This window comes from Pongo abelii, chromosome 13, assembly GCF_028885655.2.
Source record: "Pongo abelii isolate AG06213 chromosome 13, NHGRI_mPonAbe1-v2.0_pri, whole genome shotgun sequence".
Lineage (NCBI taxonomy): Eukaryota > Metazoa > Chordata > Mammalia > Primates > Hominidae > Pongo > Pongo abelii.
This window is the reverse complement of record NC_071998.2, coordinates 61046988-61062398: the sequence shown is the minus strand read 5'-3', so window position 1 is coordinate 61062398 and position 15411 is coordinate 61046988. Positions and strand designations below refer to the sequence as shown.

General features: G+C 39.8%; 1 protein-coding gene across 11 annotated transcripts in view; it reads left to right on the top strand.

The window, feature by feature from the left end:
• The window catches only part of TRPM3 (transient receptor potential cation channel subfamily M member 3), a 585468-nt gene that overhangs the window by 460272 nt on the left and 109785 nt on the right, over nt 1-15411 (top strand). For all 11 annotated transcript variants that reach the window (XM_024252051.3, XM_024252058.3, XM_024252049.3 and 8 more), the window contains 2 exons: nt 13320-13420; nt 14778-14912. In XM_024252051.3, coding sequence (XP_024107819.3) covers nt 13320-13420; nt 14778-14912 — 236 coding nt within the window. The remainder of the gene's footprint in view (nt 1-13319; nt 13421-14777; nt 14913-15411) is intronic.

The window sequence follows — 15411 nt, the reverse complement described above, 5'->3', positions numbered from 1 at the left end:
GGAGTTGGTCAAATCTGATGGGAGAAAGACTGAAACAACCAAAAAAAAACCATATGATCTCTGGACACTCTAATGATAAGGAAAAATTTCAGATGGATGTGTTTTCATTGACTGCACCCTATTGCGTTTAGTTACAACATTTACAAATAAAGTATATTTGTGGGAATGAATCGAATCCCTAGGAAGAATATTTAATCCAGACAAAATTATTTAGATAAGACAAAAAGGATCCAAAGACTGCAACAACAAGAAATGTTCCTCAACATTGTTATAGGGAGGGTTGGCATTATCCTGTATATCGTAAAGTCATGACACCACTGTGAACATGGCAAGGTTGGCAAATCCTGCTCCCTCCACATCCTAGTCCATCAAGCAAGGCCATACTTATACTATCCATGTCAGATAAGACACCTGAGTTTTTTTCTTTAACGACTCTCCCAAGGAAGATCCACAGCCTTCATTTACAACCCATTGAAGTGTTTAGCACTCTTAAGGCATTTTTTAAAAAATATTCCCCCAGCACTGATGCTCGAATCCCCAAACAACTATTTCCTACAACATGTAATCACTAGGGCCGTGACATACTTGAGATGTCTTACCTCAAGTGGGCCCTGACTCTGGTCTGCAACTACCTCATCATTTAAGCCATATCCTCTAATACACTGCCCACATTCCTCTATTCTCTCCACATCCCCATTCCCTCTCACCTTCAGCAGATGGTATCCCCTGTTACTACTTATAACATTCAGCCTCAGCCAAGCTCCCTTCCTATCATTCTTTTCCATTCATGAATATTAGTTTCTTCACTCACCCTCTTTGCTTTTCCTCCTCTATCTGAAGACCTCTCTTCTTGGCTAAACCCAAATCCTCCCTGGCCTCCATTCTCTAGAATCTCATCCATCATGTACTTGTTCTTTCCTTTTACACTTTCACAGTTTCCCTTTCCGAGGGCTTTTCCCGCTTCTGCTATAAGCACATTCAAGGCCCTCATCGACCTAAGAAGTCCTTGGCTACTCTCCACCAAGCCCTGCAAGGTAGCATCTAACCTTTCTCCTCTTAGCCAGCAAACTCTGAGAGGTACTCTAAATTCTTGACTCACTCACTCACTCTGCAGACTCTTACATCTCAGCTTCTACCTCACCAAACTTATTTACACAGCTTTCCACACTCCTGAAGATTCCAAAGGGTCTCCTAACCCCAATAATCATCTTCCTGAACCTCTCAGCCACTTTGACAGTGTTGACCTTATCCACTTCTTCTGGCAACTATTTTCTACTTTCAGGGGAGACCACAGTTTAAAGCCTGATTCTGTGAGTTACTCTGCCTCTCTGAGCCTATTTTCCAATTAGCAAAGTGGGAATAAAGATACTCACTGTACAGATTTTTTGTGAGCATTAAATGGGATCATACATGTAATATGCCCAGCATGTAATTGGCTGTCACTGTATGATGAAAATTCTATTTATTTTTACCTTTCCTTGGTGTCAAAGTTCCTGAGTATTCTGCCTTTCTGACCACTCCTTTGTCTTCTTCATTAGATGTCCTTATTTCTTCACTTCACCTTCCCGCAAACTTATAAAGTCCCATGGTTTCAAATATCACGTCTACATGAATAACTCTAGGTCTGCCTCCAACCCTGGCTTCCCTCCCTGCTCACCCCTTTCTGATTGCCTACTGGACATTTCCCTCGGGTGTCACTTAGTACTTCAAATTCAATCAAATTAACTGTCTTAAAAATAATAATAATAATAATATAAACAAAGTAATCATCTTTCCTCCAAAACCTGATTTCTACCTGATTTTCCTATTTCTGTTCATATAGCCACCATCTTTTCAATTATCTAGGTTCAAAGCCTCCTCCACATTCCTCCCTTTGTCCAAGAAAATGCTTGCCAATTCTGAGCATTTTTTTTGTCTCCAGAATATCTGTCATATCAACCCCATGTTGATCTATTCATATTCCTCCTTGCTCAGCAACACTAGGCCTTCAGGATTTTTTCTTTGATTTATTGCAGTGGCCTCTGAAGGGTCTTCCTCCTTCCTACTGAGCATGTTCCTATCCATTCCCAATATTTCAGTTAGAGGAATACTAATAATACTAATGCAAAGCTTTGATCAGAACACTCTTCTACCTACAAAATCCTTCAGGACTTCCAACGTAGACATGACTACCTAACTCATCCTTCTCTTCTTCTCCTAGAAAGCTTCAAGAAATAGTAAAGAAAAAAGAAAGAAAGAAAAACAATCAGACTGCATGTTTGGTGAAGCTAGGAACTATATTCCAAAATGTTTGTATATGCAGGAGCTATGCAGGAGGAAGGAGGAAGGGGTGAAAGTAGAGGAGATAGAAATTAACAGTGGCAGTCCTCACAAAGCGCCAACAAAAATATTATTCCTGGATGTGAGGGACACCCCAAGATGCAAAGTTCTCTCCTTTGTCTGGAATAGTATGTGCAAAAACAAGAGTGAGTTAGATGGTGGCAGGAGTCCCTCCTGTCCCTGACTTATTACACAGAAATAGAGGCAGTGGGCCACGTCAGATAAGCCATGCTTGCAGGAGGGAGTTTGACATTGTAGTAGATTACAGGAAGCCTTCCAGTTGTGATAATTAATAACTAGCCTGAAATGCTATCCTGGGCCCATTTAAATGATAAGTAATAAAAAAGGGATTAGCATAGACTGCATACAGAGATATTCTAAGAAAGAATAACAAAAGAGCAAAATCTATTAACAGAAGAATAATAGTCTTTATAAAAATGTTTCTGGGTAGTCAGAAGTCTAAGTTTCAAAAACATTAAATAAATTTTTCCCCTTTTTATGTGTCTGCTTGATCAGTATTAAAGTGCTATGGCTAAAATTTTACAGAATTATATAACCCGGGCGTTGGTCTCTTTGTAGACACCTTTTCTATACTACAGATCTTCATTCACTTTCATATGTGTATCATTTTTATTGTCGTGTTACTTTTGTTCAATGAAAACTTTGCGATAAAAAGTGGAGAAAAATTTTTCTGGGGAACAGATGAACATTATGAATAAGTAGGTATCATAAAATTTAAAAATTTTTAATCTTATTGAAGCACTCATCTATGAAGAAATACTTAAAAGTTGAAATACCAAAATTCAGGTAAGAATAGATGAGGCAGCAAAAGGAGATAAAGTATGAATAGCACTCAAGAATGAAGCGGGGGAATCATCACAGAATTGCAGATGAAATGAGAAATGTTGCAAGATCAAATATACAGTGTGAAAAACCCAGTGCAGGACACAGAGGATAGAAATGTAAACAAAAATGAAATGAAGTGGAAATAAAGAGTTCATGGGGATTAAAGAGAAATTATATGACAGAAAGTGGAGATCCAACAAAAGCATAACTGGTCTCCAAAGAAGGAAATGAAAATAATGAATCAAAACAAATTTTTAAAACAAAATTACACAATTTAAAATATAATTTAGATATGTTTTCATTTTTAAAAAATATTAAACTTGATCTAGATATTGAAGGAGCCACCTTATGCCAGGAAGAACTGACCCACAATCATCAATGCCCAGAAAGATCCTAATAAAGTTACTAAACTTCAGAGAAAAATAAAGGATACCCTGGGCCTCCAGGCAAAATGACCAAGTCTTTTATGAGGGGAAAAATTGAACTGGCCTTAGACCTTTTTCCTCTTTTAACTTTTATTTTAGATTCGGGAGTACATGTGCAGGTTTGTTACATGTGCAAATTGCATGCCCCTGGGGTTTTGTGTACAAATCATTTCATCATCCAGGAAGCAGTGAGCATAGTACTTAATGGGTAGTTTTTCAGTCTTCACCGTCTTCCCACCCTCCACCCTCAAGTAAGTCCCGGTGTCTCTTATTCTCCCCTTTGTGTCCATGTGTACTCAATGTTTAGCATCCACTTATAAGTGAGAACATTGATATTTGGTTTTCTGTTCCTGTGTTAATTTGCTTAGAATAATGGCCTCCAGCTGCATCCATATTGCTGCAAAGAACACAATTTCATTCTTTCTTACGTCTGTGTAATATTCCATTTTGTATATATACCATATTTTCTTTATCCAATTCACCATTAATGGGCAGGGTTGATTCCATGTCTTTGCTATTGCAAAAAGTGCTGTGATAAAAATACATGTGCATGTGTCTTTATGGTGGAATAATTAATATTCCTTTGAGTGTATGCCCAGTAATGGTATTGCTGGGTTGAATGGTAGTTCTAAGTTCTTTGAGATATCTCTGGACTGCTTTCCACAGGAAGTGAACTAATTTACATTCCCATTACATTATAATAATGCTTATTATAGCAGTATATAAGCATTCCCTTTTCTCTGCAACGTCACCAAAATCTGTTATTTTTTGACTTTTTAGTACTAGCCATTCTGAATGGCATCAGATAGTATCTCATTTTGGTTTTGATTTGCATTTTTCTAATGATAGTGATACTGAGCATTTTTCCCATGATTATTGGCCACATGTATATACTTCTTTTAAGAAGTATCTGTTAAGCTGGGTGTGATGGCTCACACCTGTAATCCCAGCACTTTAGGAGGCGGAGGCTGGCAGATTGCTTGAGGCCAGGAGTTCGAGACCAACTTGGCCAACATGGCAAAACACTGTCTCTACTAGAAATACAAAAATTAGCCAGGCATGGTGGCAAACACCTGTAATCCCAGCTACTCGGGAGGCTGAGGCAGGAGAATTGCTTGAACCTGGGAGGCAGAGGTTGCAGTCAGCTGAGATTGAGCCATTCCACTCCAGCCTGGGTGATGGAGTGAGACTCCATCTCAAAAACAAAAGTGTCTGTTCATGTCTTTTGCCCATCTTTAAATGAGGTTGTTTTTACTTGTTGATTTGTTTAAGTTCCTTATATATTCTGGATATTAGACCTTTGTTGGATGTATAATTTGCAAATATTTTCTCACATTCTTTAGGTTGTCCATTTACTCTGTTGATAGTTTATTTTGCTGTGCAGAAGCTCCTTGGGTTAATTAGGTCTCATTGTCTAATTTGGTTTTGTTGCAATTGCTTGTGGAGTCTTTGTCGTGAAATCTGTGCCAGGTGCTATGTCCAGAATTATATGTCCTAGGTTTTCTCTTGGGATTTTCATAGTTTTAGGTTTTATATTTAAGTCTTTAATCCATCTTGAGTTGATTTTTGTATATAGTGAAAGGAATGGGTCCAGTTTCAATCTTCTGCATATGGCTAACCAGTTATCCCAGCTCCATTTACTGAATAGGGAGTCCTTGCCCTATTGCTTGTTAGTGTTGACTTTGTCAAAGATCTGATTCCTGTAGGTATGTGGCTTTATTTCTGGGTTCTCTAACCTGTTCCACTGGTTTATGTGTCTTTTTTTTGTACTAGTATGATGCTGGTTTTGTTACTGTAGCCTTGTAGTATAATTTGAAGTCAGGTAGCGTGATGCCTCCAGCTTTATTCTTTTTGCTTAAGATTGTTTTGGCTATTCAGGCTCTTTTCGGGTTGCATATTAATTTTAGAATAGGTTTTCCTTTGCTTTTTTTCTGAGATGTGATTTCACTCTGATGCCCAGGCTGCCATGATCATGGCTTACTGCAGCCTTGACCTCCTAGGCTCAAGTGATCCTCCCATCTCGGCCTCCCAAGTGGCTGGGACCACAGGTACATGCCACCATGCCTGTCAACTATTTTGTATTACTTATAAAGATGAGGTCTCCCTATGTTGCCCAGGCTGGTCTCAAACTCCTGGGCTCAAGTGATCTTCCTGCCTCCATCTCCCAAAATGCTGGTAATACAGGCATAAGCCACCATACCTGGCCAGTTTTTTCTAATTCTATGAAAAATTACACTGGTAGTTTGATACAGATAGCATTGAATCTGCATGTTGCTTTGCGTAGTATGGCCATTTTAACAATATTAATTATTCCTATCCATGAGCATGTAATGTTTTTCCATTTGTTTATGTTGTCTCTGATTACTTTCAACAGTGTTTTGTAATTCTCACTATAGAGATCTTTCACCTCCCTTGTTTGCTAGGTATTCCTAAATATTTTATTCTTTTTATAGCTATTGTGACTGATACTGTATTCTTGATTTCTCTCTCAGCTTGGACATTATTGGTGTATAGAATACTACTGATTTTTGTACATTTATTTTGTATTCTGAAACTTTACTGAAGTTGTTTATCAGTTCTAAGAGCCTTTGGGCATAGACCATGGGATTTTCTATGTATAGAATCATATTGTCTGTGAACAAAGATAGTTTGACTTCCTCTCTTCCTATTGGGATGCCTTTTATTTCCTTCTTTTTGCCTGATTGCTCTGTCAAGGGCTTCTAGTACTATGTTGAATAGAAGTAGTGAGAGTGGGCATCCTTGTCTTGTTCCAGTTCTCAAGGGGAATGCTTCCAGCTTTTGCCTGTTCAGTATGATGGTGGCTGTAGGTTTGTCATAGATGGCTCTTATTCTTTTAAGGTATGTTCCTTCAATGCCTAGTTTGTTGAAAGTTTTTAACATAAAAGGATGTTGAATTTTGTTGAAAGCTTTTTCTGTGTCTATGAAGATTATCATGTGTTTTTTGTTTTTGTGGTGAATCACATTTATTTATTTTTGTATGGTGAACCAACCTTGCATCCCAGGAAAAAAGCCTACTTGATCATGGTGGATAAGTTTTTTGATGTGCTGCTGGATTCAGCTTGCTAGTATTTTGTTGAGAATTTTTGCTTCTGTGTTCATCAGGGATATTGGCCTGAAGTTTTCTTTTTTTCATTGTGTCTCTGCCAGGTTTGGTTATGAATGATGCTGACCTCATAAAATAAGTTAAGGAAGCATCATTCCTCTTCAATTTTTGGAATATTTTCAGTAGGATTGGTACCACCTCTTATTTATATGTCTAATAAAATTTGACTGTGAATCTCTCTGGTCCAGGGCATTTTCTTGTTGGTAGATTTTTTATTACTAATTCAATTTCAGAACTTGCTATTGGTCTGTTCAGGTATTCAGTTTCTTCCTGGTTCAATCTTGGGAGATTGTATGTTACAAGGAATTTATCAATTTCTTCTAGGTTTCTAGGTCTTGTGCATAGAGGTGTCCCTAATAGACTCTGAGGGTTTTGTTTTTTGTTTTGTTTTGTTTTGTTTTTGTATTTCCATGGGGTCAGTGGTAATGTCATCTTTGTCATTTCTGATCGTGTTTATTTGGATCTTCTCTCTTTTTTCTTTATTAGTCTAGCTAGTGGTCTATCAATCTTATGTATTTTTTCAAAAAACCAACTCTTAATTCCATTGATTTTTTTTTATTATTATACTTTAAGTTCTGGGATACATGTGCAGAACATGCAGGTTTGTTACATATGGATACACGTGCCATGGTGGTTTGCTGCACCCATCAACCCATAGTCTACATTAGATATTTCTCCTAATGCTATCCCTCTCCTAGCCCCTCACCCCCTAACAGGCCCCAGCATATGATGTTTTCCTCCCTGTTCCCATGTGTTCTCATTGTTCAACTCCCACTATGAGTGAGAACATGCACTGTTTGGTTTTCTGCTCCTGTGTTAGTTTGCTGAGAATGATGGTTTCCAGATTCATCCATGTCCCTGCAAAGCTCATGAACTCATCCTTTTCTGTGGTTGCATAGTATTCCATAGTGTATATGTGCCACATTTTCTTTATCCAGTCTATCATTGATGGGTACTGGGGTTGGTTCCAAGTCTTTGCTATTGTGAATAGTGCTTTAATAAACATGTGTCCATGTGTCTTCATAGAATGATTTATAATCCTTTGGGTACATACCCAGTAATGGGATTGCTGGGTCAAATGGTATTTCTGGTTCTAGATCCTTGAGAAATCGCCACACTGTCTTCCACAATGGTTGAACTAATTTACACACCCAACAGTGAAAAAGCATTCCTATTTCTCCACATCCTTTCCAGCATCTGTTGTTTCCTGACTTTTTAATGATTGCCATTCTAACTGGCGTGAGATGGTATCTCATTGTGATTTTGATTTGCATTTCTCTGATGACCAGTGATGATGCACTTTTTTTCATGTTTTGTTGGCTGCATAAATGTCTTCTTTTGAGAAGTGTCTGTTCATATCCTTTGCCCACTTTTTGATGGGGTTGTTTTTTTCTTGTAAATTTGTTTAAGTTCCTTATAGATTCTGGATATTAGCCCTTTGTCAGATGCATAGATTGCAAAAATTTTCTCCCATTCTGTAGGTTGCCTGATCACGCTGATGATAGTTTTTTTTTTTTTTTTTGGCTGTGAAGAAGCTCTTTAGTTTAATTAGATCCCATTTGTCAATTTTGGCTTTTGTTGCCATTGCTTTTGGTGTTTTGGTCATGAAGTCTTTGCCCATGCCTGTGTCCTGGATGGTATTGCCTAGGTTTTCTTCTAGGGTTTTTATGGTTTTAGGTTATATGTTTAAGTCTTTAATCCACCTTGAGTTAATTTTTGTATAAGGTGTAACGAAGGGGTCCAGTTTCACTTTTCTTCATATGGCTAGCCAGTTTTTCCAACACCATTTATTAAATAGGGAATCCTTTCCCCATTGCTTGTTTTTGTCAGGTTTGTCAAAGATCAGATGGTTGTAGATGTGTGGCATTATTTCTGAGGCCTCTGCTCTGTTCCATTGATGTATATATCTGTTTTGGTACCAGTGCCATGCTGTTTTGGTTACTGTAGCCTTGTAGTATAGCTTGAAGATGGGAAGTGTGATGCCTCCAGGTTTGTTATTTTTTGCTTAGGATTGTCTTGGCTATGCAGGCTCTTTTTTAGTTCCATATGAAATTTAAGATAGATTTTTCTAATTCTGTGAAGAAAGTCAATGGTAGCTTGATGGGAATAGCATTGAATCTGTAAATTACTTTGTGCAGTATGGCCATTTTCACAATATTGATTCTTCCTATCCATGAGCAAGGAATGTTTTTCCATTTGTCTGTGTCCTCTCTTATTTCCTTGAGCAGTGGTTTATAGTTCTCCTTGAACAGGTCCTTCACATCCCTTGTAAGTTGTATTCCTAGGTATTTTATTCTCTATGTAGCAATTGTGAATGGGAGTTCACTCATGATTTGGCTTTCTGTTTGTCCATTATTGATGTATAGAAACACTTGTGATTTTTGCACATTGATTTTGTATCCTGAGACTTTGCCAAAGTTGCTTATCAGCTAAAGGAGATTTGAGGCTGAAATGATGGGGTTTTCTGAATATAAAATCATGTCATCTGCAAACAGAAACAATTTGACTTCCTCTCTTCCTGTTTGAATACCCTTATTTCTTTCTCTTGCCTGATTTCCCTGGCCAGAACTTCCAATACTATGTTGAATAGGAGTGGTGAGAGAGGGCATCCTTGTCTTGTGCCAGTTTTCAAAGGGAATACTTCCAGCTTTTGCCCATTCAGTATGACATTGGCTGTGAGTTTGTCATAAATAGTTTTTATTATTTTGAGATACATTCCATCAATACCTAGTTTATTGAGAGTTTTTATCATGAAGGGGTGTTGAATTTTATTGAAGGCCTTTTCTGCATCTATTGAGATAATCATGTGGTTTTTGTCATTGGTTGTCCAATGACTCCATGTTCAGCCCTCATTTCAGGAGGGCAGCCTGGCCAGCAGATTGCTCCAGCCAATTGGCAAAATACTTCTGTTGTGGGGACATGCAAGATCGGGTAGCCAGAATGGTTCTGCTACATTGATTTCTTTGTATAAGCACAGGTCCCACATACCCTAGGAGTGGCACTGCTCCTTCACAGCACTTATACAATCTGAAAGTATGCTGTTCGTGAGTTTATTTGCTTACTTCCGAGTACTTCCCCACCACCAGTAGGATGTAAGCTCTGTGAAGAGGTTGACCTTAGCTACCTTGTTTGTCGTTGGATGTTTAATGACGAATCAGTTCCCAGCAGAGAGAGTATTCAATAAATATCTGTTGATGAGATAAATGAATTACTGCATGAAATAATGTATTTAATTACAGACTTCTCTTCTCCTCTAGACTGTAAGCTCTCAAGACAAAGTATTCTGCTTTATATGTTTTGGTCCTCATGCTGGCATACTGCCTCCCATATGAGGAGGCATGAAATCAGTATCTTTGAAAGCATAAGTAAACGAACAGATGAATGAGTGAATGAATAAACATATGCTATCTACACTAGAAGTTCTTAATTTTATCCTCACATTAGAATCATTGGGGAACTTTTAAAAACTGCAAAGCCCAGGACCAATTAAACTAGAATCTGTGGGGGCGTGCCCCAGGCATGAGTATATTTTAAAGCTCTTTAGGCAATTCCAAGTGCACAGCCATAGTTGAGAACAGGGTGACCAGCCACCAGGTTTATTCAGGATTGACACATCTCCCAGAGTGCAGGAATTTAAATGCTAACACTGTGACTACACTGGGCAAGCCTAGATGGCTGGTCACCCTAGCCGAGAACCACTGATCCAAACTGTCACCCACAGCCTTTCTTGAGTGATGTATTTTCAATTTTTGAAAGTCAAGACTCGTTGGTTTCGTGCTTTCATTTGACACTTGCCTAATTACATTCAGGCCTGGCCTGTAGCTCACCTTGACCTCAATAACTGCTTCCTGCTATGTGTTCCTCTTCAGGCTCGTACTGCTATTGTTGACTTGGGTGACATACTAATTTGTAACATACAAATGGCAAAGGGAATGATTAAACCATTCCAGCAAGTCAGCACCAACCAGTAGACCAGCTAAAGAAGCAAAGAAACATGTAAAGTGCTACCTTTCCAAATGCAATCGCAATGAGCCTTCACTTCTTTTCCTCTCCAAATTGATGACAGAACATTTTGACACATTTCTACTTATCACTTGTGTATGCCAGTTACCCTGGTATGAGTGTGCAGTCCCTGTTGTTACCTGAGGAGATAATTTTTAATGGAAAATTCCACGTGAGAGCTGAAATGATATTCATCATTGTAAACACTAATAAATTTACTCCAAGTATGTGGTCGATAATAAGCCCATCAATGTGTGGACACCAGAATCAGAAATGCTCTTCAACCTATGAAGGGAACAGAGCACCACAGCTCTTGAGGGCCTTGTTACTCAAAGCGTGGCCCCAGATCAGCAGCAGCGGCCTCACCTGGGAGCTCGTTAGAAATACAGAACCTTAGGCCCCACCCAAGAGCTACTGAATCAGAAGGTCTGCAGCTGGGACCCAAGAACCTGTGTCTTAAAAAGTTCTCCAAGTTGTACTTATGCATGCTAAAATTTGAGAAGTGTTCACTTAGCAAACATTTTTTGCCTAATTTATAACGTCAGTATCTCAGAGCCCAGAGGGAAGAGGCGAGGGTAAGCAGGAAAGGAGGCACACAGCGCAGTAATTCCCAGCCTCTGCTGCACATTGGAAGCATGTGGAGAGCTTTAAAAATATCCGCACCTGGATCCCATCCCAAGCAACATGATTTAATTGGTATAGGATGCACCCTGAGCAAAGTTCCCCAGGTGATTCTAATGTGCAGCAAAGTTTTGGAATCACTGTTATAAGTTAACCACCAGGACCCCTGCCCCCTCTCCTCATTGTTTCTGGCCTTGACTGCTGGCGAACCCAGAGGAATGAACAGCATACACATTTGCTATATTTCTTTCCTAAACATCAGAAGCAGCAATGACGAAGAAGAATTCTCTGGATCTGACTCTCACCTCTAGTTTGATGTATACTTGTTCCATTTACCCTGTTAGTAGCTGTTTTATCTTTGGCTGTTCAACCTCCCTGGATCTCAGTAGTCTCATATGTTTCAATGAGACAGGAGACAATAAGACCCAGTCGCCAGATTAACTGGGATGTTACATATGACATGTGGAAGTGCCTAATACTTTGCCCAGCACATGTTTGATGTTTAAAAACTCTGAGTCGAGGAAGGTTGTCTCTTTATCGTCCTCCCTGATCGTGAGATATCCAGCAGCATGGAGCTTGGCAATTATTTAGGGGTGTCTCTTCCTCAGTGCACTAAGGGTGTTAGTGAACTGTGAAAAACCTGTTTAAACAGAAATCACTTATACAATCTCATTTCAGTCTCACACCCCAGCCACGTAAACCGGATATTTATTGCCTCCATGTCACAGATAATCAACAGTGGCTGAGAGGCGTCCACACAGCCACAGGGACTCCCACTTGGGCCCCCTGCCTGGAGCCTAATGTTCCTTTCGTTACTGCACTGCCTCCATTTCCATCTTCCCCTCCAGCTGTTTGGCAGGCTGCCTCTATGGACAGGATGCATTCACCTAGATGAGCTCTGGGCCAATAGAACTTCCTGTGATGATAGAAATGTTCTGTATCTGTGCTTTCCAGTTCAGTAGTCACTAGCCACATGGAACTATTAAGTTCTTAAAATGTGGCTAGCCTGACTGAGGAATTATAACTTTAATTTTATTTAATTTTAATTAATTTAAACTTAGCCACCTGTGAACTGCACAGCTCTAGAGACAATCTGGAGAAAAATGAGAACCTGGGAAGTAGTTCCAATGGTTTCTACCCACAAATCAAATTAAACCTAAGCCGCTGGTTTGCCTGTCTGTTAAAAGACCTTCCTCTTTTTCAGGAAAGTGGCAAGTTGGTATGCTAGTTGATGAGAGCACCCTCCCCATGCAAAATACTATTCAAGCGATGCCTTGAAACTAGTGATTGGCCAGCAGAAGCAAAATGTGTGGTAGAGCAGAGCTTCTCAAACTTGACTACGTGCACAAGTCATCTGGGACCTTATGAAAATGCAGATTCTGGTTTAGTGGGTCTGGGACAGGGTCTGAGGCTTGCATTTCAAACAAGCGCCAAGGGTGGCGCTGCTGCAGCTGCTCCGTGAACCACACTTCGCCTAGCCGGAAGGTAGAGCAGTGCTGCTCACCAGGCCAGTTTTGCCTCCCTTCACACATGGGGGCATTTGGCAACGTCTGGAGACATTTCTGAGCATCATGTCTGGAAGGATGGGGGTGAGAAATGCTATTGACATCTACTGGGTTCAGTCAAGGTGTGCTATTAATAATCTCCAATGAATTTTTATGCATGCATCAAAATATCACATGCATGCCATAAACATGTACAATTATTATATGTCGAAAAAGCATGGAGTTTCAAAGACCTTCTTTTTAAAAAGTTTTAAAAAATGTAATAATAATAATAATCTACAATATACAGGAGAGCACCATGACAAAGAGTTACCCAAAATGTTAATAATACCAAGTTTGAGAAACCTGCTGTATAGCCAAGTCGGCTCTTTGGGAATAGGGGCATTAATGGCAGAGGGATGGAGCAGGTGCTCTTGGTGTAATAACTGATTGTTGTTTTCTCTCTTCCACTCTTTTCTCCCACTTGTCCTCACGCAGGAGCCAATGCCTCGGCCCCAGACCAACTGAGCTTAGCTTTAGCCTGGAACAGAGTCGACATCGCTCGCAGCCAGATCTTTATTTATGGGCAACAGTGGCCGGTAGAGTATATATCGTCTCCCATGAAAAGCCCACTTTGGTTGGGCAAGGGTATTTGTTTAAGGAGCCTCTGAGATCGGCTCAGAAAACGATTGCCTTTACTTTAAGATGGAACGTGTTCCTTGGTAGCAAAGTCCCTGTCCTGAGCTCCCTTTCTCGTATTTAGGAAAGCACTGCCATCTAGTGGAAATTTCAACTGAACACAACTCCAAATATTTCCATCTCTATGAGTTGTCTTTAATAGCAATTTTCAGCTGCAAATGATGCCATTTATTTGAATACATCTGAAAAAATATAAGACAAATCTGTATTAACCAAAATTAAGAAATGGTAGAATTATTAATTTGCTTCTGATTGTCTTTGATGGGGGCAAAGGGAAGGGTCACACCTCAGGATGCAGAATTAGCAGGCTTCCCTCTGCAGGCACCATCTGGTCCTGGTGGCTGAGCACAGGTCCTCCCTATTTGCAAAGAACAACACAAGGAAACCAATGCTTTATATAACTGTTCTTGGTTTGCTTGCCTCAATTGACTCTACCAAAAATAAAAAATTTGAGAGATTGGCCATCAGGTGGGATACGTATGCATCCACAGGAGGCAGCCCAGCAGCCTGAAACTCGGTTTCTGTGCCTGGAATCACAGCACTCACTGGCAAGCCTTATCTTACTCCTTCCTTTCCCCTAGAGAGTTTCTGCCTGGGATGGAGCCCCTGTCTTCATTCTGTGCTGGTGGATTGCTAACATGGAAAGATTTGTCAGAGTCTAGACCCTGCGACATTTTTGTGAAATGAATTATATAAAAATCTAAGCCACTGGCAAATCCAGAAAGTAGGCTGGTTGTTCTGTTTTGTTTTGTTTTCAGTTAAGTGACATCTTTGTGGTCTTGCTTCTACACAGAGACCCAGCATTGATTTAGGGCCTTTGGTCTGTTGACTTGGGTCCCTCTTCTCAAGTCGGCCTGGGGTCTCCCTCAGAGCCTAAGGATAACAAAAATGAAGACAGCAAAGTGCCCCCTGTGACACTTCACAGGTGTTGAGAAGTTTGATCAGATAATTGCAAGGGGAAAAACCTTGTGAACCCTTGTACCTTCTTGGGATCCAGAACAAGAGATTCAGGGAAGAAACAGTTTTTGGAACTAGAAATGCTTAACTTCTATTTGCAAAGACAGGCCGCCAAACATGGGAGAGGTTGTGACTGTCCCAAAAGTGAATCTGTGAACAGTCTTGCTAGCATGTTCTTAGATGTGCTGAAGGTTTACCAGATGTCACAGGCATCTGTTTCTAAGCTGTTCAAGTGAACACTAAAGAACTGCATCCCTAGATAGACCCTGGGGCAGACTAACTCAGTAACTTGGTTTGCAGGTGGGATCTCTGGAGCAAGCCATGTTGGATGCCTTAGTTCTGGACAGAGTGGATTTTGTGAAATTACTCATAGAGAATGGAGTAAGCATGCACCGTTTTCTCACCATCTCCAGACTAGAGGAATTGTACAATACGGTAGGGCCAAACTAAGGCACTTTTTATTTTCTTTTTTTTTGTTTGTTTTACCTTCTCCTGCCGCCCATAATGCCTGTAATTCTCTTCCCTTCTCCCCTCCAAATGCATGGTTCATTCATCACAAATACTCCCTTAGACCTACATAGATGACAAACACCAGGTCACCAAGATTCCGCTTGTTTTAATTGCTCAGTTGTCAGCATCTAAGGCAAAAAGTTATGTGATAACCTAAGTGTATCATTCTCATATTCTTATACAAAACCACAAGGCTCTGAAAATGAGAACACAGTTTGTTCTGTAAGCCCAGAAGTTGTTAGAGGCAATTAGCAAAGGAGGATTGATTTAACTCTAAGCATCAAAAAAGGCTGATTAAGTATCCTGCGCCATTTTTTATCCTCAGAGCTATGAAGTTCGTTTTTCATAGTTCAGCTATGAAGCGGAAGAAAAGGTAAAATATCTCTTTTTTGAGTCACTCAAAAATTTTGGTTTTGTTTTGTTT